The sequence below is a fragment of the Littorina saxatilis genome, linkage group LG16 (assembly GCF_037325665.1).
Source record: "Littorina saxatilis isolate snail1 linkage group LG16, US_GU_Lsax_2.0, whole genome shotgun sequence".
Classification (NCBI taxonomy): domain Eukaryota; kingdom Metazoa; phylum Mollusca; class Gastropoda; order Littorinimorpha; family Littorinidae; genus Littorina; species Littorina saxatilis.
In genome coordinates this window covers 7,584,049-7,597,666 of record NC_090260.1, presented here as the reverse complement: position 1 = coordinate 7,597,666, position 13,618 = coordinate 7,584,049, and the positions used below count along the sequence as shown (strand labels likewise).

Genomic DNA, 13,618 nt, shown 5'->3' with positions numbered 1-13,618 from the left:
ACCTCTACACACAGTCTTACCTCTACACACACAGTCTTACCTCTACACACACAATCTTACCTCTACACACACAGTCATACCTCTACACACACAGTCTTACCTCTACACACAGTCTTACCTCTACACACACAGTCTTACCTCTACACACACAGTCTTACCATTACAGACACAGTCTTACCTCTACACACAGTCTTACCTCTACACACACAGTCTTACGTCTACACACAGTCTTACATCTACACACAGTCTTACCTCTACACACAGTCTTACCTCTACACACACAGTCTTACCTCTACACACACAATCTTACCTCTACACACAGTCTTACCTCTACACACAGTCTTACCTCTACACACACACACACACAGTCTTACCTCTACACACACAGTCTTACCTCTACACACAGTCTTACCTCTACACACACAGTCTTACCTCTACACACACAGTCTTATCTCTACACACACAGTCTTACCTCTACACACACAGTCTTACCTCTACACACACACACAGTCTTACCTCTACACACACAGTCTTACCTCTGCACACACACACAGTCTTACCTCTACACACACACACATAGTCTTACCTCTACACACAGTCTTACCTCTACACACACAGTCTTACCTCTACATACACAGTCTTACCTCTACACACACAGTCTTACCTCTACACACACAGTCTTACCTCTACATACACAGTCTTACCTCTACACACACACACTCTACACACACAGTCTTACCTCTACACACACAGTCTTACCTCTACACACACACAGTTTTACCTCTACACACAGTCTTACCTCTACACACAGTGTTACCTCTACACGCAGTCTTACCTCTACACACAGTCTTACCTCTACACACAGTCTTACCTCTACACACAGTCTTACCTCTACACACACAGTCTTACCTCTACACACACAGTCTTACCTCTACACACAGTCTTACCTCTACACACACAATCTTACTTCTACACACAGTCTTACCTCTACACACACAGTCTTACCTATACACGCACAGTCTTACCTCTACACACACAGTCTTACCTCTACACACACAGTCTTACCTCTACACACACACAGTCTTACCTCTACACACACAGTCTTACCTCTACACACACACAGTCTTGCCTCTACACATACAGTCTTACCTCTACACACACACAGTCTTACCTCTACACACACACACAGTCTTACCTCTACACACACAGTCTTACCTCTACACACCGACAGTCTTATCTCTTCACACACAGTCTTACCTCTACACACACAGTCTTACCTCTACACACACAGTCTTACCTCTACACACAGTCTTACCTCTACACACACAGTCTTACCTCTACACACACAGTCTTACCTCTACACAGTCTTACCTCTACACACAGTCTTACCTCTACACACACAGTCTTACCTCTACACACACAGTCTTACCTCTACACACACAGTCTTACCTCTACACACACAGTCTTACCTCTACACACAGTCTTACCTCTACACACACAGTCTTATCTCTACACACACAGTCTTACCTCTACACACACAGTCTTACCTCTACACACACAGTCTTACCTCTACACACACAGTCTTACCTCTACACACACAGTCTTACCTCTACACACAGTCTTACCTCTACACACACAGTCTTACCTCTACACACACACAGTCTTACCTCTACACACACAGTCTTACCTCTACACACACAGTCTTACCTCTACACACACAGTCTTACCTCTACACACACAGTCTTACCTCTACACACACAGTCTTACCTCTACACACACAGTCTTACCTCTACACACACAGTCTTACCTCTACACACACACAGTCTTACCTCTACACACACACAGTCTTACCTCTACACACATCACACACAGTCTTACCTCTACACACACAGTCTTGCCTCTGTTCAGCGATGTCGCCTCACAACTTGCTTGCTTGCCTTGGGGCTAGCTGGACACATCCAATGTTTGGTTGTTATTTCAGCTGATAGTGCTAGCCGAGACCGATGCCAGTTTTTCTCCTGTCTCAGTTCACAAGGTAAGCTCTATTCACAATGGATACTAAAGATAGCACAGGCAAACACAGGCGTCCCGAGGCTGAGGGTCCCGGCTATCTGAGGAATGTTCAACAGGAAAAGAGTTTAGTGAAACGTGTTCCTGCTCTCACAGCTAAAGACGTCAGCCTGACACTAGAAACCCAGTGAGTGAGACTGACATGAAGTTACCGGTCACATCAAGTGACTTGCAGAACTTTACATATAAAATAAAACACAACCTGAACACGTCTCTGCTGTGGTTGTGTCGACATCAAGAGTGACTAACAGATCTTTACAGATGAAATGAAACACAACCTGAACACGTCTCTGCTGTGGTTGTGTCGACAAATTCACACAGACACAGACTGGGCTCTGACAACACAGGTCGTAACAGAATCTAGGGGGTCCTTAACGTCCTCACAGGAAACTTTCCTTTTAGGGACATGAGTTGATGATACGCTAACAGGTCGTAACAATATGGCTGACAAACGATACGTGTACCCGGACCCTCGTGACGTCACGCACGACTGCTCATCCGGGCCACGATGAACTCATACTGCGGCAGAAATACAGCCGCGTACTTTTTGTAATGTGATACATTCAACGCTATGGTCATAAAGAAGCTATTTGGAGACGGCTTCAGTTTTGATTTTTATTTTGTGAGGGGGGGAGGGGGGGGGGCGGGATTTAGCCTCTAGAAGTCCGTGGGATATTCGCTGAATAGTGCAATATAATCACTCTTGCAAGGATAAAATGGAAAACCGTCCGTATCTATCTATCTATCTATCTATATATATACGACTTGTGTCTGTGTGTCTGTGTGTTTGTGTATCTGTGTATTTGTGTGTTTGTGTATTTGTGTATTCGCCATGCACGGCCAAAGTTCTCGATGGATCTGCTTCAAATTTGGTGGGCTTATTCAGAGAGACCCCGGACACAACCTCATCGATGAGATATTTCAACACGTGCTCTCAGCACGCAGCGCTGAACCGATTTTGGTTCCACCTCAGCTATTTTGGTTCCACCTCAGCTACCCGGGCCCCCATACCGACACACCATAGCCGCTACACCACATCACAACGCCAAAGTTCTCGGTGGATCTTTTTCAAATTTGGACACCGTATTCAGCTACACCCCGGACACAATATCATCGATGAGATATTTCAACACGTGCTCTCAGCGCGCAGCGCTGAACTGATTTTGGTTTTTGTGTTCATTTCACCATTATAAGTAACTCTTCCTTATCTTCTCCAGTGTTTGGCGTTTATCTCCCTTCCTTCGTGTGGCTTTCCCGTTCAGTTGTAAGTTACTACTATTTTTAGAATGTCACTGCGCTGTCCACAACGCTTCCCTTGCACCCGTAAGTTGTTCTTACTGTCAAAGTGAAAAGGTCGAATCAATTTATAGCCACGCGAAAAATACACTCTCACCTATCTCTATATATTTATAGATACAGATATGCATATATATATACGGCTTCTCTGTGTGTGTGTGTGTTTGTGTGTGTGTGTGGGCAAAAACCTGTGTATTGTAGAGTTCTGTTTGTGATGTGGTCTAGCGGCTTTTGTCTGTCTGTATGTTCTGGCATGTGAGAAGCCACAGCAGATAATATAGGGCTAAGAAATAAGCTCTAAAATTCTCAATCCCGTTTGACAGGACTTCGCCTTCAAAGGTGATTGTGGTGAACCGCAACGCTGTCTGTCTCTGTCTCGCGCCCTTCACCCCAAATTCCCGTTTCTGAGATACTATTTTTAGAATGTCACTGCGCTGTCCAGAACGCTTCCCTTGCACCCGTAAGTTGTTCTTACTGTCAAAGTGAAAAGGTCGAATCAATTTATAGCCACGCGAAAAATACACTCTCACCTATCTCTATATATTTATAGATATAGATATACATATATATATACGGCTTCTCTGTGTGTGTGTTTGTGTGTGTGTGGGCAAAAACCTGTGGATTGTAGAGTTCTGTTTGAGTCGAACTATGCTTTGCCAGGACCTGTCCCTGTAACATGGGACGCTTGAGAAAAAACTAAAACTAAACATAGTTCTACCTTAATTTTGCAGTTGGATAGAGTATTTCATTCTGTACGTGTTTCAGATTTTAGAAACTGAGATAACTGAAAGCACCGTTAATGAGAAATCTAGCAAATGATGGCACTCTAATTTGTAATCAAACAAATGTAGGGACTCTAATCTGTAATCTAACAAATGTAGGGACTCTAATCTGTAATCTAACAAATGTAGGCACTCTAATCTGTAATCTAACAAATGTAGGGACTCAAATCTGTAATCTAACAAATGTAGGGACTCAAATCTGTAATCTAACAAATGTAGGGACTCTAATCTGTAATCTAACAAATGTAGGGACTCTAATCTGTAATCTAACAAATGTAGGCACTCTAATCTGTAATCTAACAAATGTAGTGACTCTAATCTGTAATCTAACAAATTTATTTATTTATTTATTTACGAGGATTTATATCGCGCACGTATCTCACCACACAAGGCGACTCAAGGCGCATGTTACCTATTAATGCCGTGTGAGATGGAATTTTTTACACAATATATCACGCATTCACATCGGCCAGTAGATCGACTGCCTTTAGGCGCTGCATCCACCTTTCACGGCCTATTATTCCAGGTCACACGGGTATTTTTTGTGTACCTTGGGCACTCTAATCTGTAATCTAACAAATGATGGCACTCTAATCTGTAATCTAACAAATGATGGCACTCTAATCTGTAATCTAACAAATGTAGGGACTCTAATCTGTAATCTAACAAATGTAGGGACTCTAATCTGTAATCTAGCAAATGTAGGGACTCTAATCTGTAATCTAACAAATGATGGCACTCTAATTTGTAATCAAACAATTGTAGGGACTCTAATCTGTAATCTAGCAAATGTAGGCACTCTAATTTGTAATCAAACAAATGTAGGGACTCTAATCTGTAATCTAACAAATGTAGGGACTCTAATCTGTAATCTAACAAATGTAGGGACTCTAATCTGTAATCTAGCAAATGTAGGGACTCTAATCTGTAATCTAACAAATGTAGGGACTCTAATCTGTAATCTAGCAAATGTAGGCACTCTAATCTGTAATCTAGCAAATGTAGGGACTCTAATCTGTAATCTAACAAATGTAGGGACTCTAATCTGTAATCTAACAAATGTAGGGACTCTAATCTGTAATCTAACAAATGATGGCACTCTAATCTGTTTGTTTGTTTGTTTATTTGTTGCTTAACGTCCAGCCGACTACGCAGAGCCATATCAGGACGAGGAAGGGGGGGATGAAGGGGGCCACTTGTCAAGCGATTCCTGTTTACAAATGCACTAACCCATTACTTGTGTCCCAGCAGGCTTTAGTAAAACTAAATTAATACCTACTGGAAGATTACCAGTTTCCAGTATGTTAAAATAGGCTTAACCTATCTACTGCTGGACTTACATCAGAACACTAACAGATTAAACTATACATGAATCGCGAGACAAGCGGCAAGAGAAGAGATTTTTGGAAAAAATACAGGTGAATGAGCAAGAAGGCAGAAAAAAGAAAAGAATTCATGAAGAAAAAGAGAGCATGACAGGAAAGAGGAACCAAAAATCTACCTAACAGCAAACTAGAAAGCTCCTGCGGTTCCAAAAACAGGAGGGGCCTTTAATTTCATAACCGCAGTGCCCCACTGCGGGACTCTAATCTGTAATCTAACAAATGTAGGGACTCTAATCTGTAATCTAACAAATGTAGGGACTCTAATCTGTAATCTAACAAATGATGGCACTCTAATCTGTAATCTAACAAATGTAGGGACTCTAATCTGTAATCTAACAAATGTAGGGACTCTAATCTGTAATCTAACAAATGTAGGGACTCTAATCTGTAATCTAGCAAATGTAGGCACTCTAATCTGTAATCTAGCAAATGTAGACACTCTAATCTGTAATCTAGCAAATGTAGGGACTCTAATCTGTAATCTAACAAATGTAGGGACTCTAATCTGTAATCTAACAAATGATGGCACTCTAATCTGTAATCTAACAAATGTAGAGACTCTAATCTGTAATCTAACAAATGTAGGGACTCTAATCTGTAATCTAACAAATGATGGCACTGTAATCTGTAATCTAACAAATGATGGCACTCTAATCTGTAATCTAACAAATGATGGCACTCTAATCTGTCATCTAACAAATGATGGCACTCTAATCTGTAATCTAACAAATGATGGCACTCTAATCTGTAATCTAACAAATGATGGCACTCTAATCTGTAATCTAACAAATGATGGCACTCTAATCTGTAATCTAACAAATGATGGCACTCTAATCTGTCATCTAACAAATGATGGCACTCTAATCTGTAATCTAACAAATGTAGGGACTCTAATCTGTAATCTAACAAATGTAGGGACTCTAATCTGTAATCTAGCAAATGTAGGCACTCTAATCTGTAATCTAGCAAATGTAGGGACTCTAATCTGTAATCTAGCAAATGTAGGCACTCTAATCTGTAATCTAGCAAATGTAGGGACTCTAATCTGTAATCTAACAAATGATGGCACTCTAATCTGTAATCTAACAAATGTAGGGACTCTAATCTGTAATCTAACAAATGTAGGGACTCTAATCTGTAATCTAACAAATGATGGCACTCTAATCTGTAATCTAACAAATGATGGCACTCTAATCTGTAATCTAACAAATGATGGCACTCTAATCTGTCATCTAACAAATGATGGCACTCTAATCTGTCATCTAACAAATGATGGCACTCTAATCTGTAATCTAACAAATGATGGCACTCTAATCTGTAATCTAACAAATGATGGCACTCTAATCTGTAATCTAACAAATGATGGCACTCTAATCTGTAATCTAACAAATGATGGCACTCTAATCTGTCATCTAACAAATGATGGCACTGTAATCTGTAATCTAACAAATGATGGCACTGTAATCTGTAATCTAACAAATGATGGCACTCTAATCTGTAATCTAACAAATGATGGCACTCTAATCTGTCATCTAACAAATGATGGCACTCTAATCTGTCATCTAACAAATGATGGCACTGTAATCTGTCATCTAACAAATGATGGCACTGTAATCTGTCATCTAACAAATGATGGCACTCTAATCTGTCATCCAACAAAAGATGGCACTCTAATCTGTAATCTAGCAAATGATGGCACTGTAATCTGTAATCTAACAAATGATGGCACTGTAATCTGTAATCTAACAAATGATGGCACTGTAATCTGTAATCTAACAAATGATGGCACTGTAATTTGTAATCTAACAAATGATGGCACTGTAATCTGTAATCTAACAAATGATGGCACTCTAATCTGTAATCTAACAAATGATGGCACTCTAATCTGTCATCTAACAAATGATGGCACTGTAATCTGTAATCTAACAAATGATGGCACTGTAATCTGTAATCTAACAAATGATGGCACTCTAATCTGTAATCTAACAAATGATGGCACTCTAATCTGTCATCTAACAAATGATGGCACTCTAATCTGTCATCTAACAAATGATGGCACTGTAATCTGTCATCTAACAAATGATGGCACTGTAATCTGTCATCTAACAAATGATGGCACTCTAATCTGTCATCCAACAAATGATGGCACTCTAATCTGTAATCTAACAAATGATGGCACTGTAATCTGTAATCTAACAAATGATGGCACTGTAATCTGTAATCTAACAAATGATGGCACTGTAATTTGTAATCTAACAAATGATGGCACTGTAATCTGTAATCTAACAAATGATGGCACTCTAATCTGTCATCTAACAAATGATGGCACTCTAATCTGTCATCTAACAAAAGAAAGGAAAACAAACCTAAATCTAGTAATGCTGCGTCGCCCAAGAAATAACGGTTTTGGGCGTGACGAACAAAAGAACAGAGCCTGAGTGCTATGTAAATTATGAGCAGTTCTTTCAAACCCATATCGAGTCAAATAATGTGAAAGCTGAACTGACGTCATATTCAAGCTTGCCAGTTGAAGAATGGAACATTTCGCGTACCATTTCAGTCTCGCCGTCACAAGACAATCTGTCTGCTACGAAAGAGTGCATTAACAAATGGACTGCCAAACATATACACACACATAGTTTCATCAGTAAGTCTAAGATTATAAGACGCATTTATTTATTTTGCCAATGATTTATTTCAATCAAATCTGTCTGCTTCCCAACCGCCTCAACCGAACAGCCCAGATCTATTTTTGCTCAACGTTACCAAAGAAATCATTTCTCAGATTGATGCCGAACGTTACAAAATTCTATTTTTGAGGGATTTGTCGTGATGTTTTTCGTCAGGTCAGTCCTATCTAGAAACTAAGCGTCGCACAGAACCAGCGCCCTTCCACTGAAGACGGTACACACAGACAAACATTCGGTGCGAAGCTGTCTCAGACACAGCGCATTAAATGTGAATAGCTGAATGTGGTGATTGCATTCAGGAGCTGGTTGTTAACTGCAAAACTTTTTTTATATTTTTTTTAGACAAGCCAATATTGCGGTGACCTTGTTTGAAATTAAAAATAAAATAATAATTTCTCGAAAAGTATGATCTCACACCTATATTACTGAAAAATCAAAATTGAAAGATTCTACATAAAAAGTATTCAAACTTTTCCTGCATAAAAACCATAGTCCCGTTTTACCGCAGCATTTTTCATTTCAGTTTTTCTATAGAAAACTATTTTACTGCAGAGTCTACAGTTTATATCTCTGTGGTTTGGAGCACGGACCTACCAGTGACAGTGGGAAGGGCGGTAACGCAGTCAGTCATACACGCAGAGAGTGAACATGAGTTGTCGAACCTAGGACATAGTAGTCAAAGCGGAAAATCCCATTTCTCGTGAAAACGGAATTTGAATACATTCATCGCATGCCTTTGTCTGTGTGGTGAGGCCCTTAGTGTCAAAGCTCATTACATTGTTGACCAGAAAGGCGATATATCAACCACTGACTGAAGAAAAAGGAAAAAGTGAAACAACTGAAGTCAGTGGAGACTTTCTTCCGAAATGTATCCAAAATCTAATCAAAGCAACAACAACAACAAATTAGTCGCGTAAGGCGAAATTACTACATTTAGTCAAGCTGTGGAACTCACAGAATGAAACTGAACGCACTGCATTTTTTCACAATGACCGTAGTCCGCCGCTTGTGCATAACGGAGTAAAACTGACGAGCCTGTTCAGCGCGGTAGTGGTTTTGCTGTGCTGCATAGCACGCGCTTTTCTGTACCTCTCTTCGTTTTAACTTTCTGAGCGTGTTTTTAATCTAAACATATCATATCTATATGTTTTTGGAATCAGGAACCGACAAAGAATGAGATGAATTTGTTCTTAAATCGATTTTGGAAATTTAATTTTGACCATAATTTTTATATTTTTAATTTTCAGAGCTTGTTTGTAATCCAAATATAACATATTTATATGTTTTTGGAATCACGAAATGATGTAGAATAAGATGAACGTAAATTTGGATCGTTTTATGTAAAAAAAAACAAATTTATTTCAGATTTGTAATGACCAAAGTCATAAATTAATTTTAAGCCACCAAGCTGAAATGCAATAAGCTTACCGAAGTCCGGCCTTTGTTGAAGATTGCTTTACAAAAATTTCAATCAATTTGATTGAAAAATGAGGGTGTGACAGTTCCGCCTCAACTTTTACAAAAAGCCGGATATGACGTCATCAAAAGTATTTATCGAAAAAAATGAAAAAACGTTCGGGGATATCATTTCCAGGAACTGTCATGTCAATATTCATAAAGATCGGTTCAGTAGTTTGGTCTGAATCGCTCTACACACACACACACGCACAGACAGACAGACAGACAGACAGACAGACAGACAGACACACACACACACACACACACACACACACACACACACACACACACACACACACACATACATCACGACCCTCGTCTCGATTCCCCCTCAAAACTTGACTAAATGTAAAAAGAGAGAGAGAGAGAGAGAGAGAGAGAGAGAGAGAGAGAGAGAGAGAGAGAGAGAGAGAGAGAGAGAGAGAGAGAGAGAGAGAGAGAGAGAGAGAGAGAGAGACATCACGAAGCGTCCCGGTACCGAAGCGTCCCGGTACCGAAGCGTCCCGGTACTGAAGCGTCCCGGTGCCGAAGCGTCCCGGTACCGAAGCGTCCCACTATAACGCGTCACAGGGGTACCGGGACGCTTTGGTACCGGGACGCTTCGGGACGCTCCCGCGCAGTAGGGCACGAAGCGTCCCGGTGCAGAAGCGTCCCGGTACCAGTCACCACGCACATCCTCGGCTCGCATGCCAATGTATTATATAGCAAAGGGAATGCCTGTAATTCACACAGAGCAATCAATTGGTCTTAAACGTGCACAAGACAAAAACTTTCATACTGGGGGAGCGAGCCAGTCTGAAGAGTACTCGGGTCCAGCGCGAGCGTTCTTTATTACCCAAATGAACCCAAACAAACCCAAATTAACCCAAATGATACAATTTAAAAGTCGGAGGCAGAACTGAAAAGACCTTTTTCCGACGCTCACGCTTAGTGAAGCCAGAAAGCGTGTGTGATAACAGACATATCCCTCTTGTGAACGGAAGCCTACGGACTTTTCCCCCGAACTTGTCCACACGGGTACAGTATTTTCAAATTGGTGTGTTGTGAGTACAGATCTAAAGTAAAGTTGGGGAAAAGTTGGACAAAAAGTGATTTTTTTTTACCAAAAGCAAATCAAGGTCTGTGCAAAATTAAAAAAATCAGTGAAGTCAAGGTCAAATCAAGGTCAAGATTAAATTAAAAAAAAAATATGGTTAGTCAAGTCAAGGTCAAATCAAGGTCATTCAAGGTTAAAAAAAAAAAAAAAGTCTAAGTCCTGTGACGCGTTATAGTGGGACGCTTCGGTACCGGGACGCTTTGGTACCGGGACACTTCGGTACCGGGACGCTTCGGGGTGTCCCCGAATTGTTGGCATGCCTTTGTCTTTGTGATGAGGCCCGTCGTGTCAACACTGAGTATACTGAATTGTTGGCATGCCTTTGTCTTTGTGGTGAGGCCCGTCGTGTTACGGCTGGAATTTACGTGTGTATGTCTGTATATATGTATATTTACTCCTATCAGAAATTGTGCGTGCTTCTCTCTGTTTACTATCTAGCCTTCACACACACACACAACACTCCAACCAGGCACAAAGACAAGAACAAAGACACGTCTTGTCTTTTCAACGGTCTGGAAAGCTCTGCTGTCTATCGTCTCTACAAACGCGACCTCAGTTAATACTCTTCTTTGATTGGTTACATCTCACACGTGACAGCACTGCACTGTACGGACAATATTTCACCGTGCGGTGCCTACTCAAAGTTTGTGGCCCATGAAATTTTGTACACCTGCGTCACATAACCCCAATATAAAATTATGTGCAAATCCGTTTGTCACATTACCCCCTCCTCCCGGAAAAAAAATGACCGACCGAGGTTATTTTTTCTTTAGGATAACAGGTAAAAGAGGGTAACTACTTCACTGCAATACAATTTCAATATCGCATTCCACTACGGAACAAAACTGTCGTAGCTGACATAAGAAACAAACTTTCTGATCCACTGATCACATATGTGTAACAACACTACTTTATGTCTGATAAAGTACTTCTTCCTTCTCTAGGAAGATTCCACTGAGTTTTTCTTTTAACTCACAATTTCCAGTCATGTTGCTTTCTAGCCCAAACATGAAAAGTCTTTCTTTAACAGCATCAGTATTCTTATCCTGAGTCCACGACTCTTCCAACATAGTACGATTACTCATGTTCCTGATGCTAAACCGACACGTAGTCAAACCATTTCGGGTGAAATGGTTTGTTGAAATGGTTCCTTGACCTCTTTCTGCGAGTGCCACCAAAGCCTACAGCAGCAGTAGTCTCTCTTGACTTAGACTTTAATCTGTTCACTTCTGCCTGTAACTGACTGAGTTGTTTTGCCAAGTTCTCATTCGAACACGCAACCTTCTGATCTGGAGTCAGAACCAAAGGTCTATCAGGAGGGTTTCTTCTCTTTGCCTGCGCACGATTAGCCATAGCCGTAACCCCCTCAACATCAGGAAAACAGTCTGCACTCCCTGAAATCCCCGGAATGTTGCCTATGATCAAATCAGCCACAGGATCATTCAGGACGCAACAAACCATTTCTCCCGACACATAAGGTGTCTCAACTTTAACTTTCGCCTGAGGATAAGTAATGACCTCCCCACCAAATGTCTTACAAGTGACGTTACCACTGACAAACTGGTCTTTTGACACCAATCCTCTACGCACTCCAGAAATCGTACAACCCGTGTCTCGAAGGACTGTACATTCACTCTCGTTGACACTACCATGTTCCAACTTCAAACTTTGCACAACTTTCTTAACTGGAGAAACGATCTCCGGAACAACTGCATTCTTCTTCTCTTCATCTTCAAGCTTCTTCTTGTTTTCCCTTAGACTACGCCATGGACATTGTACTGCCCAATGTCCTTTCCTCAAACACAATAAACAAGTGTCTTTTTCTCGGGGTGAAGGAACTCTTAAACCCTCTTCACGCAGCGCTTCGATTTCCATCGCTCTGTACGGACACGATTTCCACTTATGGCCGTCAAAATCACAAGCGAGGCAAGGAAGTTCTATTTCTGTTAACATACAGAAACCTAGCTGCACAGAAATACACACATGTTACTTTCTCATGCAGTCTATAATTCACGTGCACACACATAGAACACTTCAAGCTTTGTTCCGTGAGAGCCTGTCTGTCTCACTACACACGAAGTCATTGTCTCAGGCAATACTTCTGTCAATATTCATTTCTGTTACACACAGATCACAAAAACCACGAACGCTCTACGTCTCGTGTTTGTTTACTTGGGGAACGTATCTCCGCACAGCTATCTCGCTGGTTACTTTTTCCCAGTCGTACTCACACATTCAGTGGCACGTACTGATCCACCCCACCCACGCAAACTATCTTCGCGTGGTGGAATGGGACGGGGTCCCCGTTCTACAGCGCTTCACGCTGACTCCCTCCTGCGCTCCCACAGCTCACGGCTCGGGACGTAAGGGCGGAACCTCCCGTCTCGTCTCCCCACTTCCGCGACCCCCTCGGCCCGGGATGCTAAAATACACAAGTTTAAACTACCATAAGTCTCCATACCTGAATAAACTTTTCTACTCAATAATACTGACATTCTACCGTCAACTAACTTATGCGGTTACAGTATATACACCCGCTTACTCATAAGCGACTTCATTTCCGAAAACATGTAAACATTCTCTTTTCAACAATGGCTGACACCAGCGCACGCTTTTCAGCCAATTCACACATGACTCTCCCGGTCATTTCTCAAGTCAATATTTCCGAGCAAAATAATATCTCCGAGCAAAATATCAATTTAATAAATACCTGTAAACACAGCAGTTACGAATACGAATACGAATACGAATACTTTATTATCTCATACAGTTGAATCCAACGATTCAATACCGCGGCACGAGTCCAACGACCTCTAGCGCCCGGTGAGAAACTTTACCCAA

The 13,618-nt window shown here is 41.2% G+C and overlaps 2 protein-coding genes across 3 annotated transcripts in view; both read right to left on the bottom strand.

Annotated features, from left to right (window-relative positions):
* The window catches only part of LOC138950296 (uncharacterized), a 58,667-nt gene extending 56,156 nt beyond the window's left edge, over window positions 1-2,511 (bottom strand). The window contains exon 1 of one of the 2 annotated variants that reach the window (XM_070322045.1): window positions 1,879-2,511. The gene's annotated coding sequence lies outside the window, so the exon portion shown is untranslated. The remainder of the gene's footprint in view (window positions 1-1,878) is intronic. The other variant, XM_070322047.1, reaches the window with a different exon arrangement.
* Window positions 2,512-4,665: 2,154 nt separating this feature from the next.
* LOC138951299 (uncharacterized) lies at window positions 4,666-11,766 on the bottom strand. The gene is given in 3 exon segments (XM_070322927.1): window positions 4,666-5,253; window positions 5,712-7,868; window positions 11,707-11,766. Coding segments are annotated over 3 exon segments (2,805 nt in total).
* Between the last annotated feature and the right edge of the window lie 1,852 nt (window positions 11,767-13,618).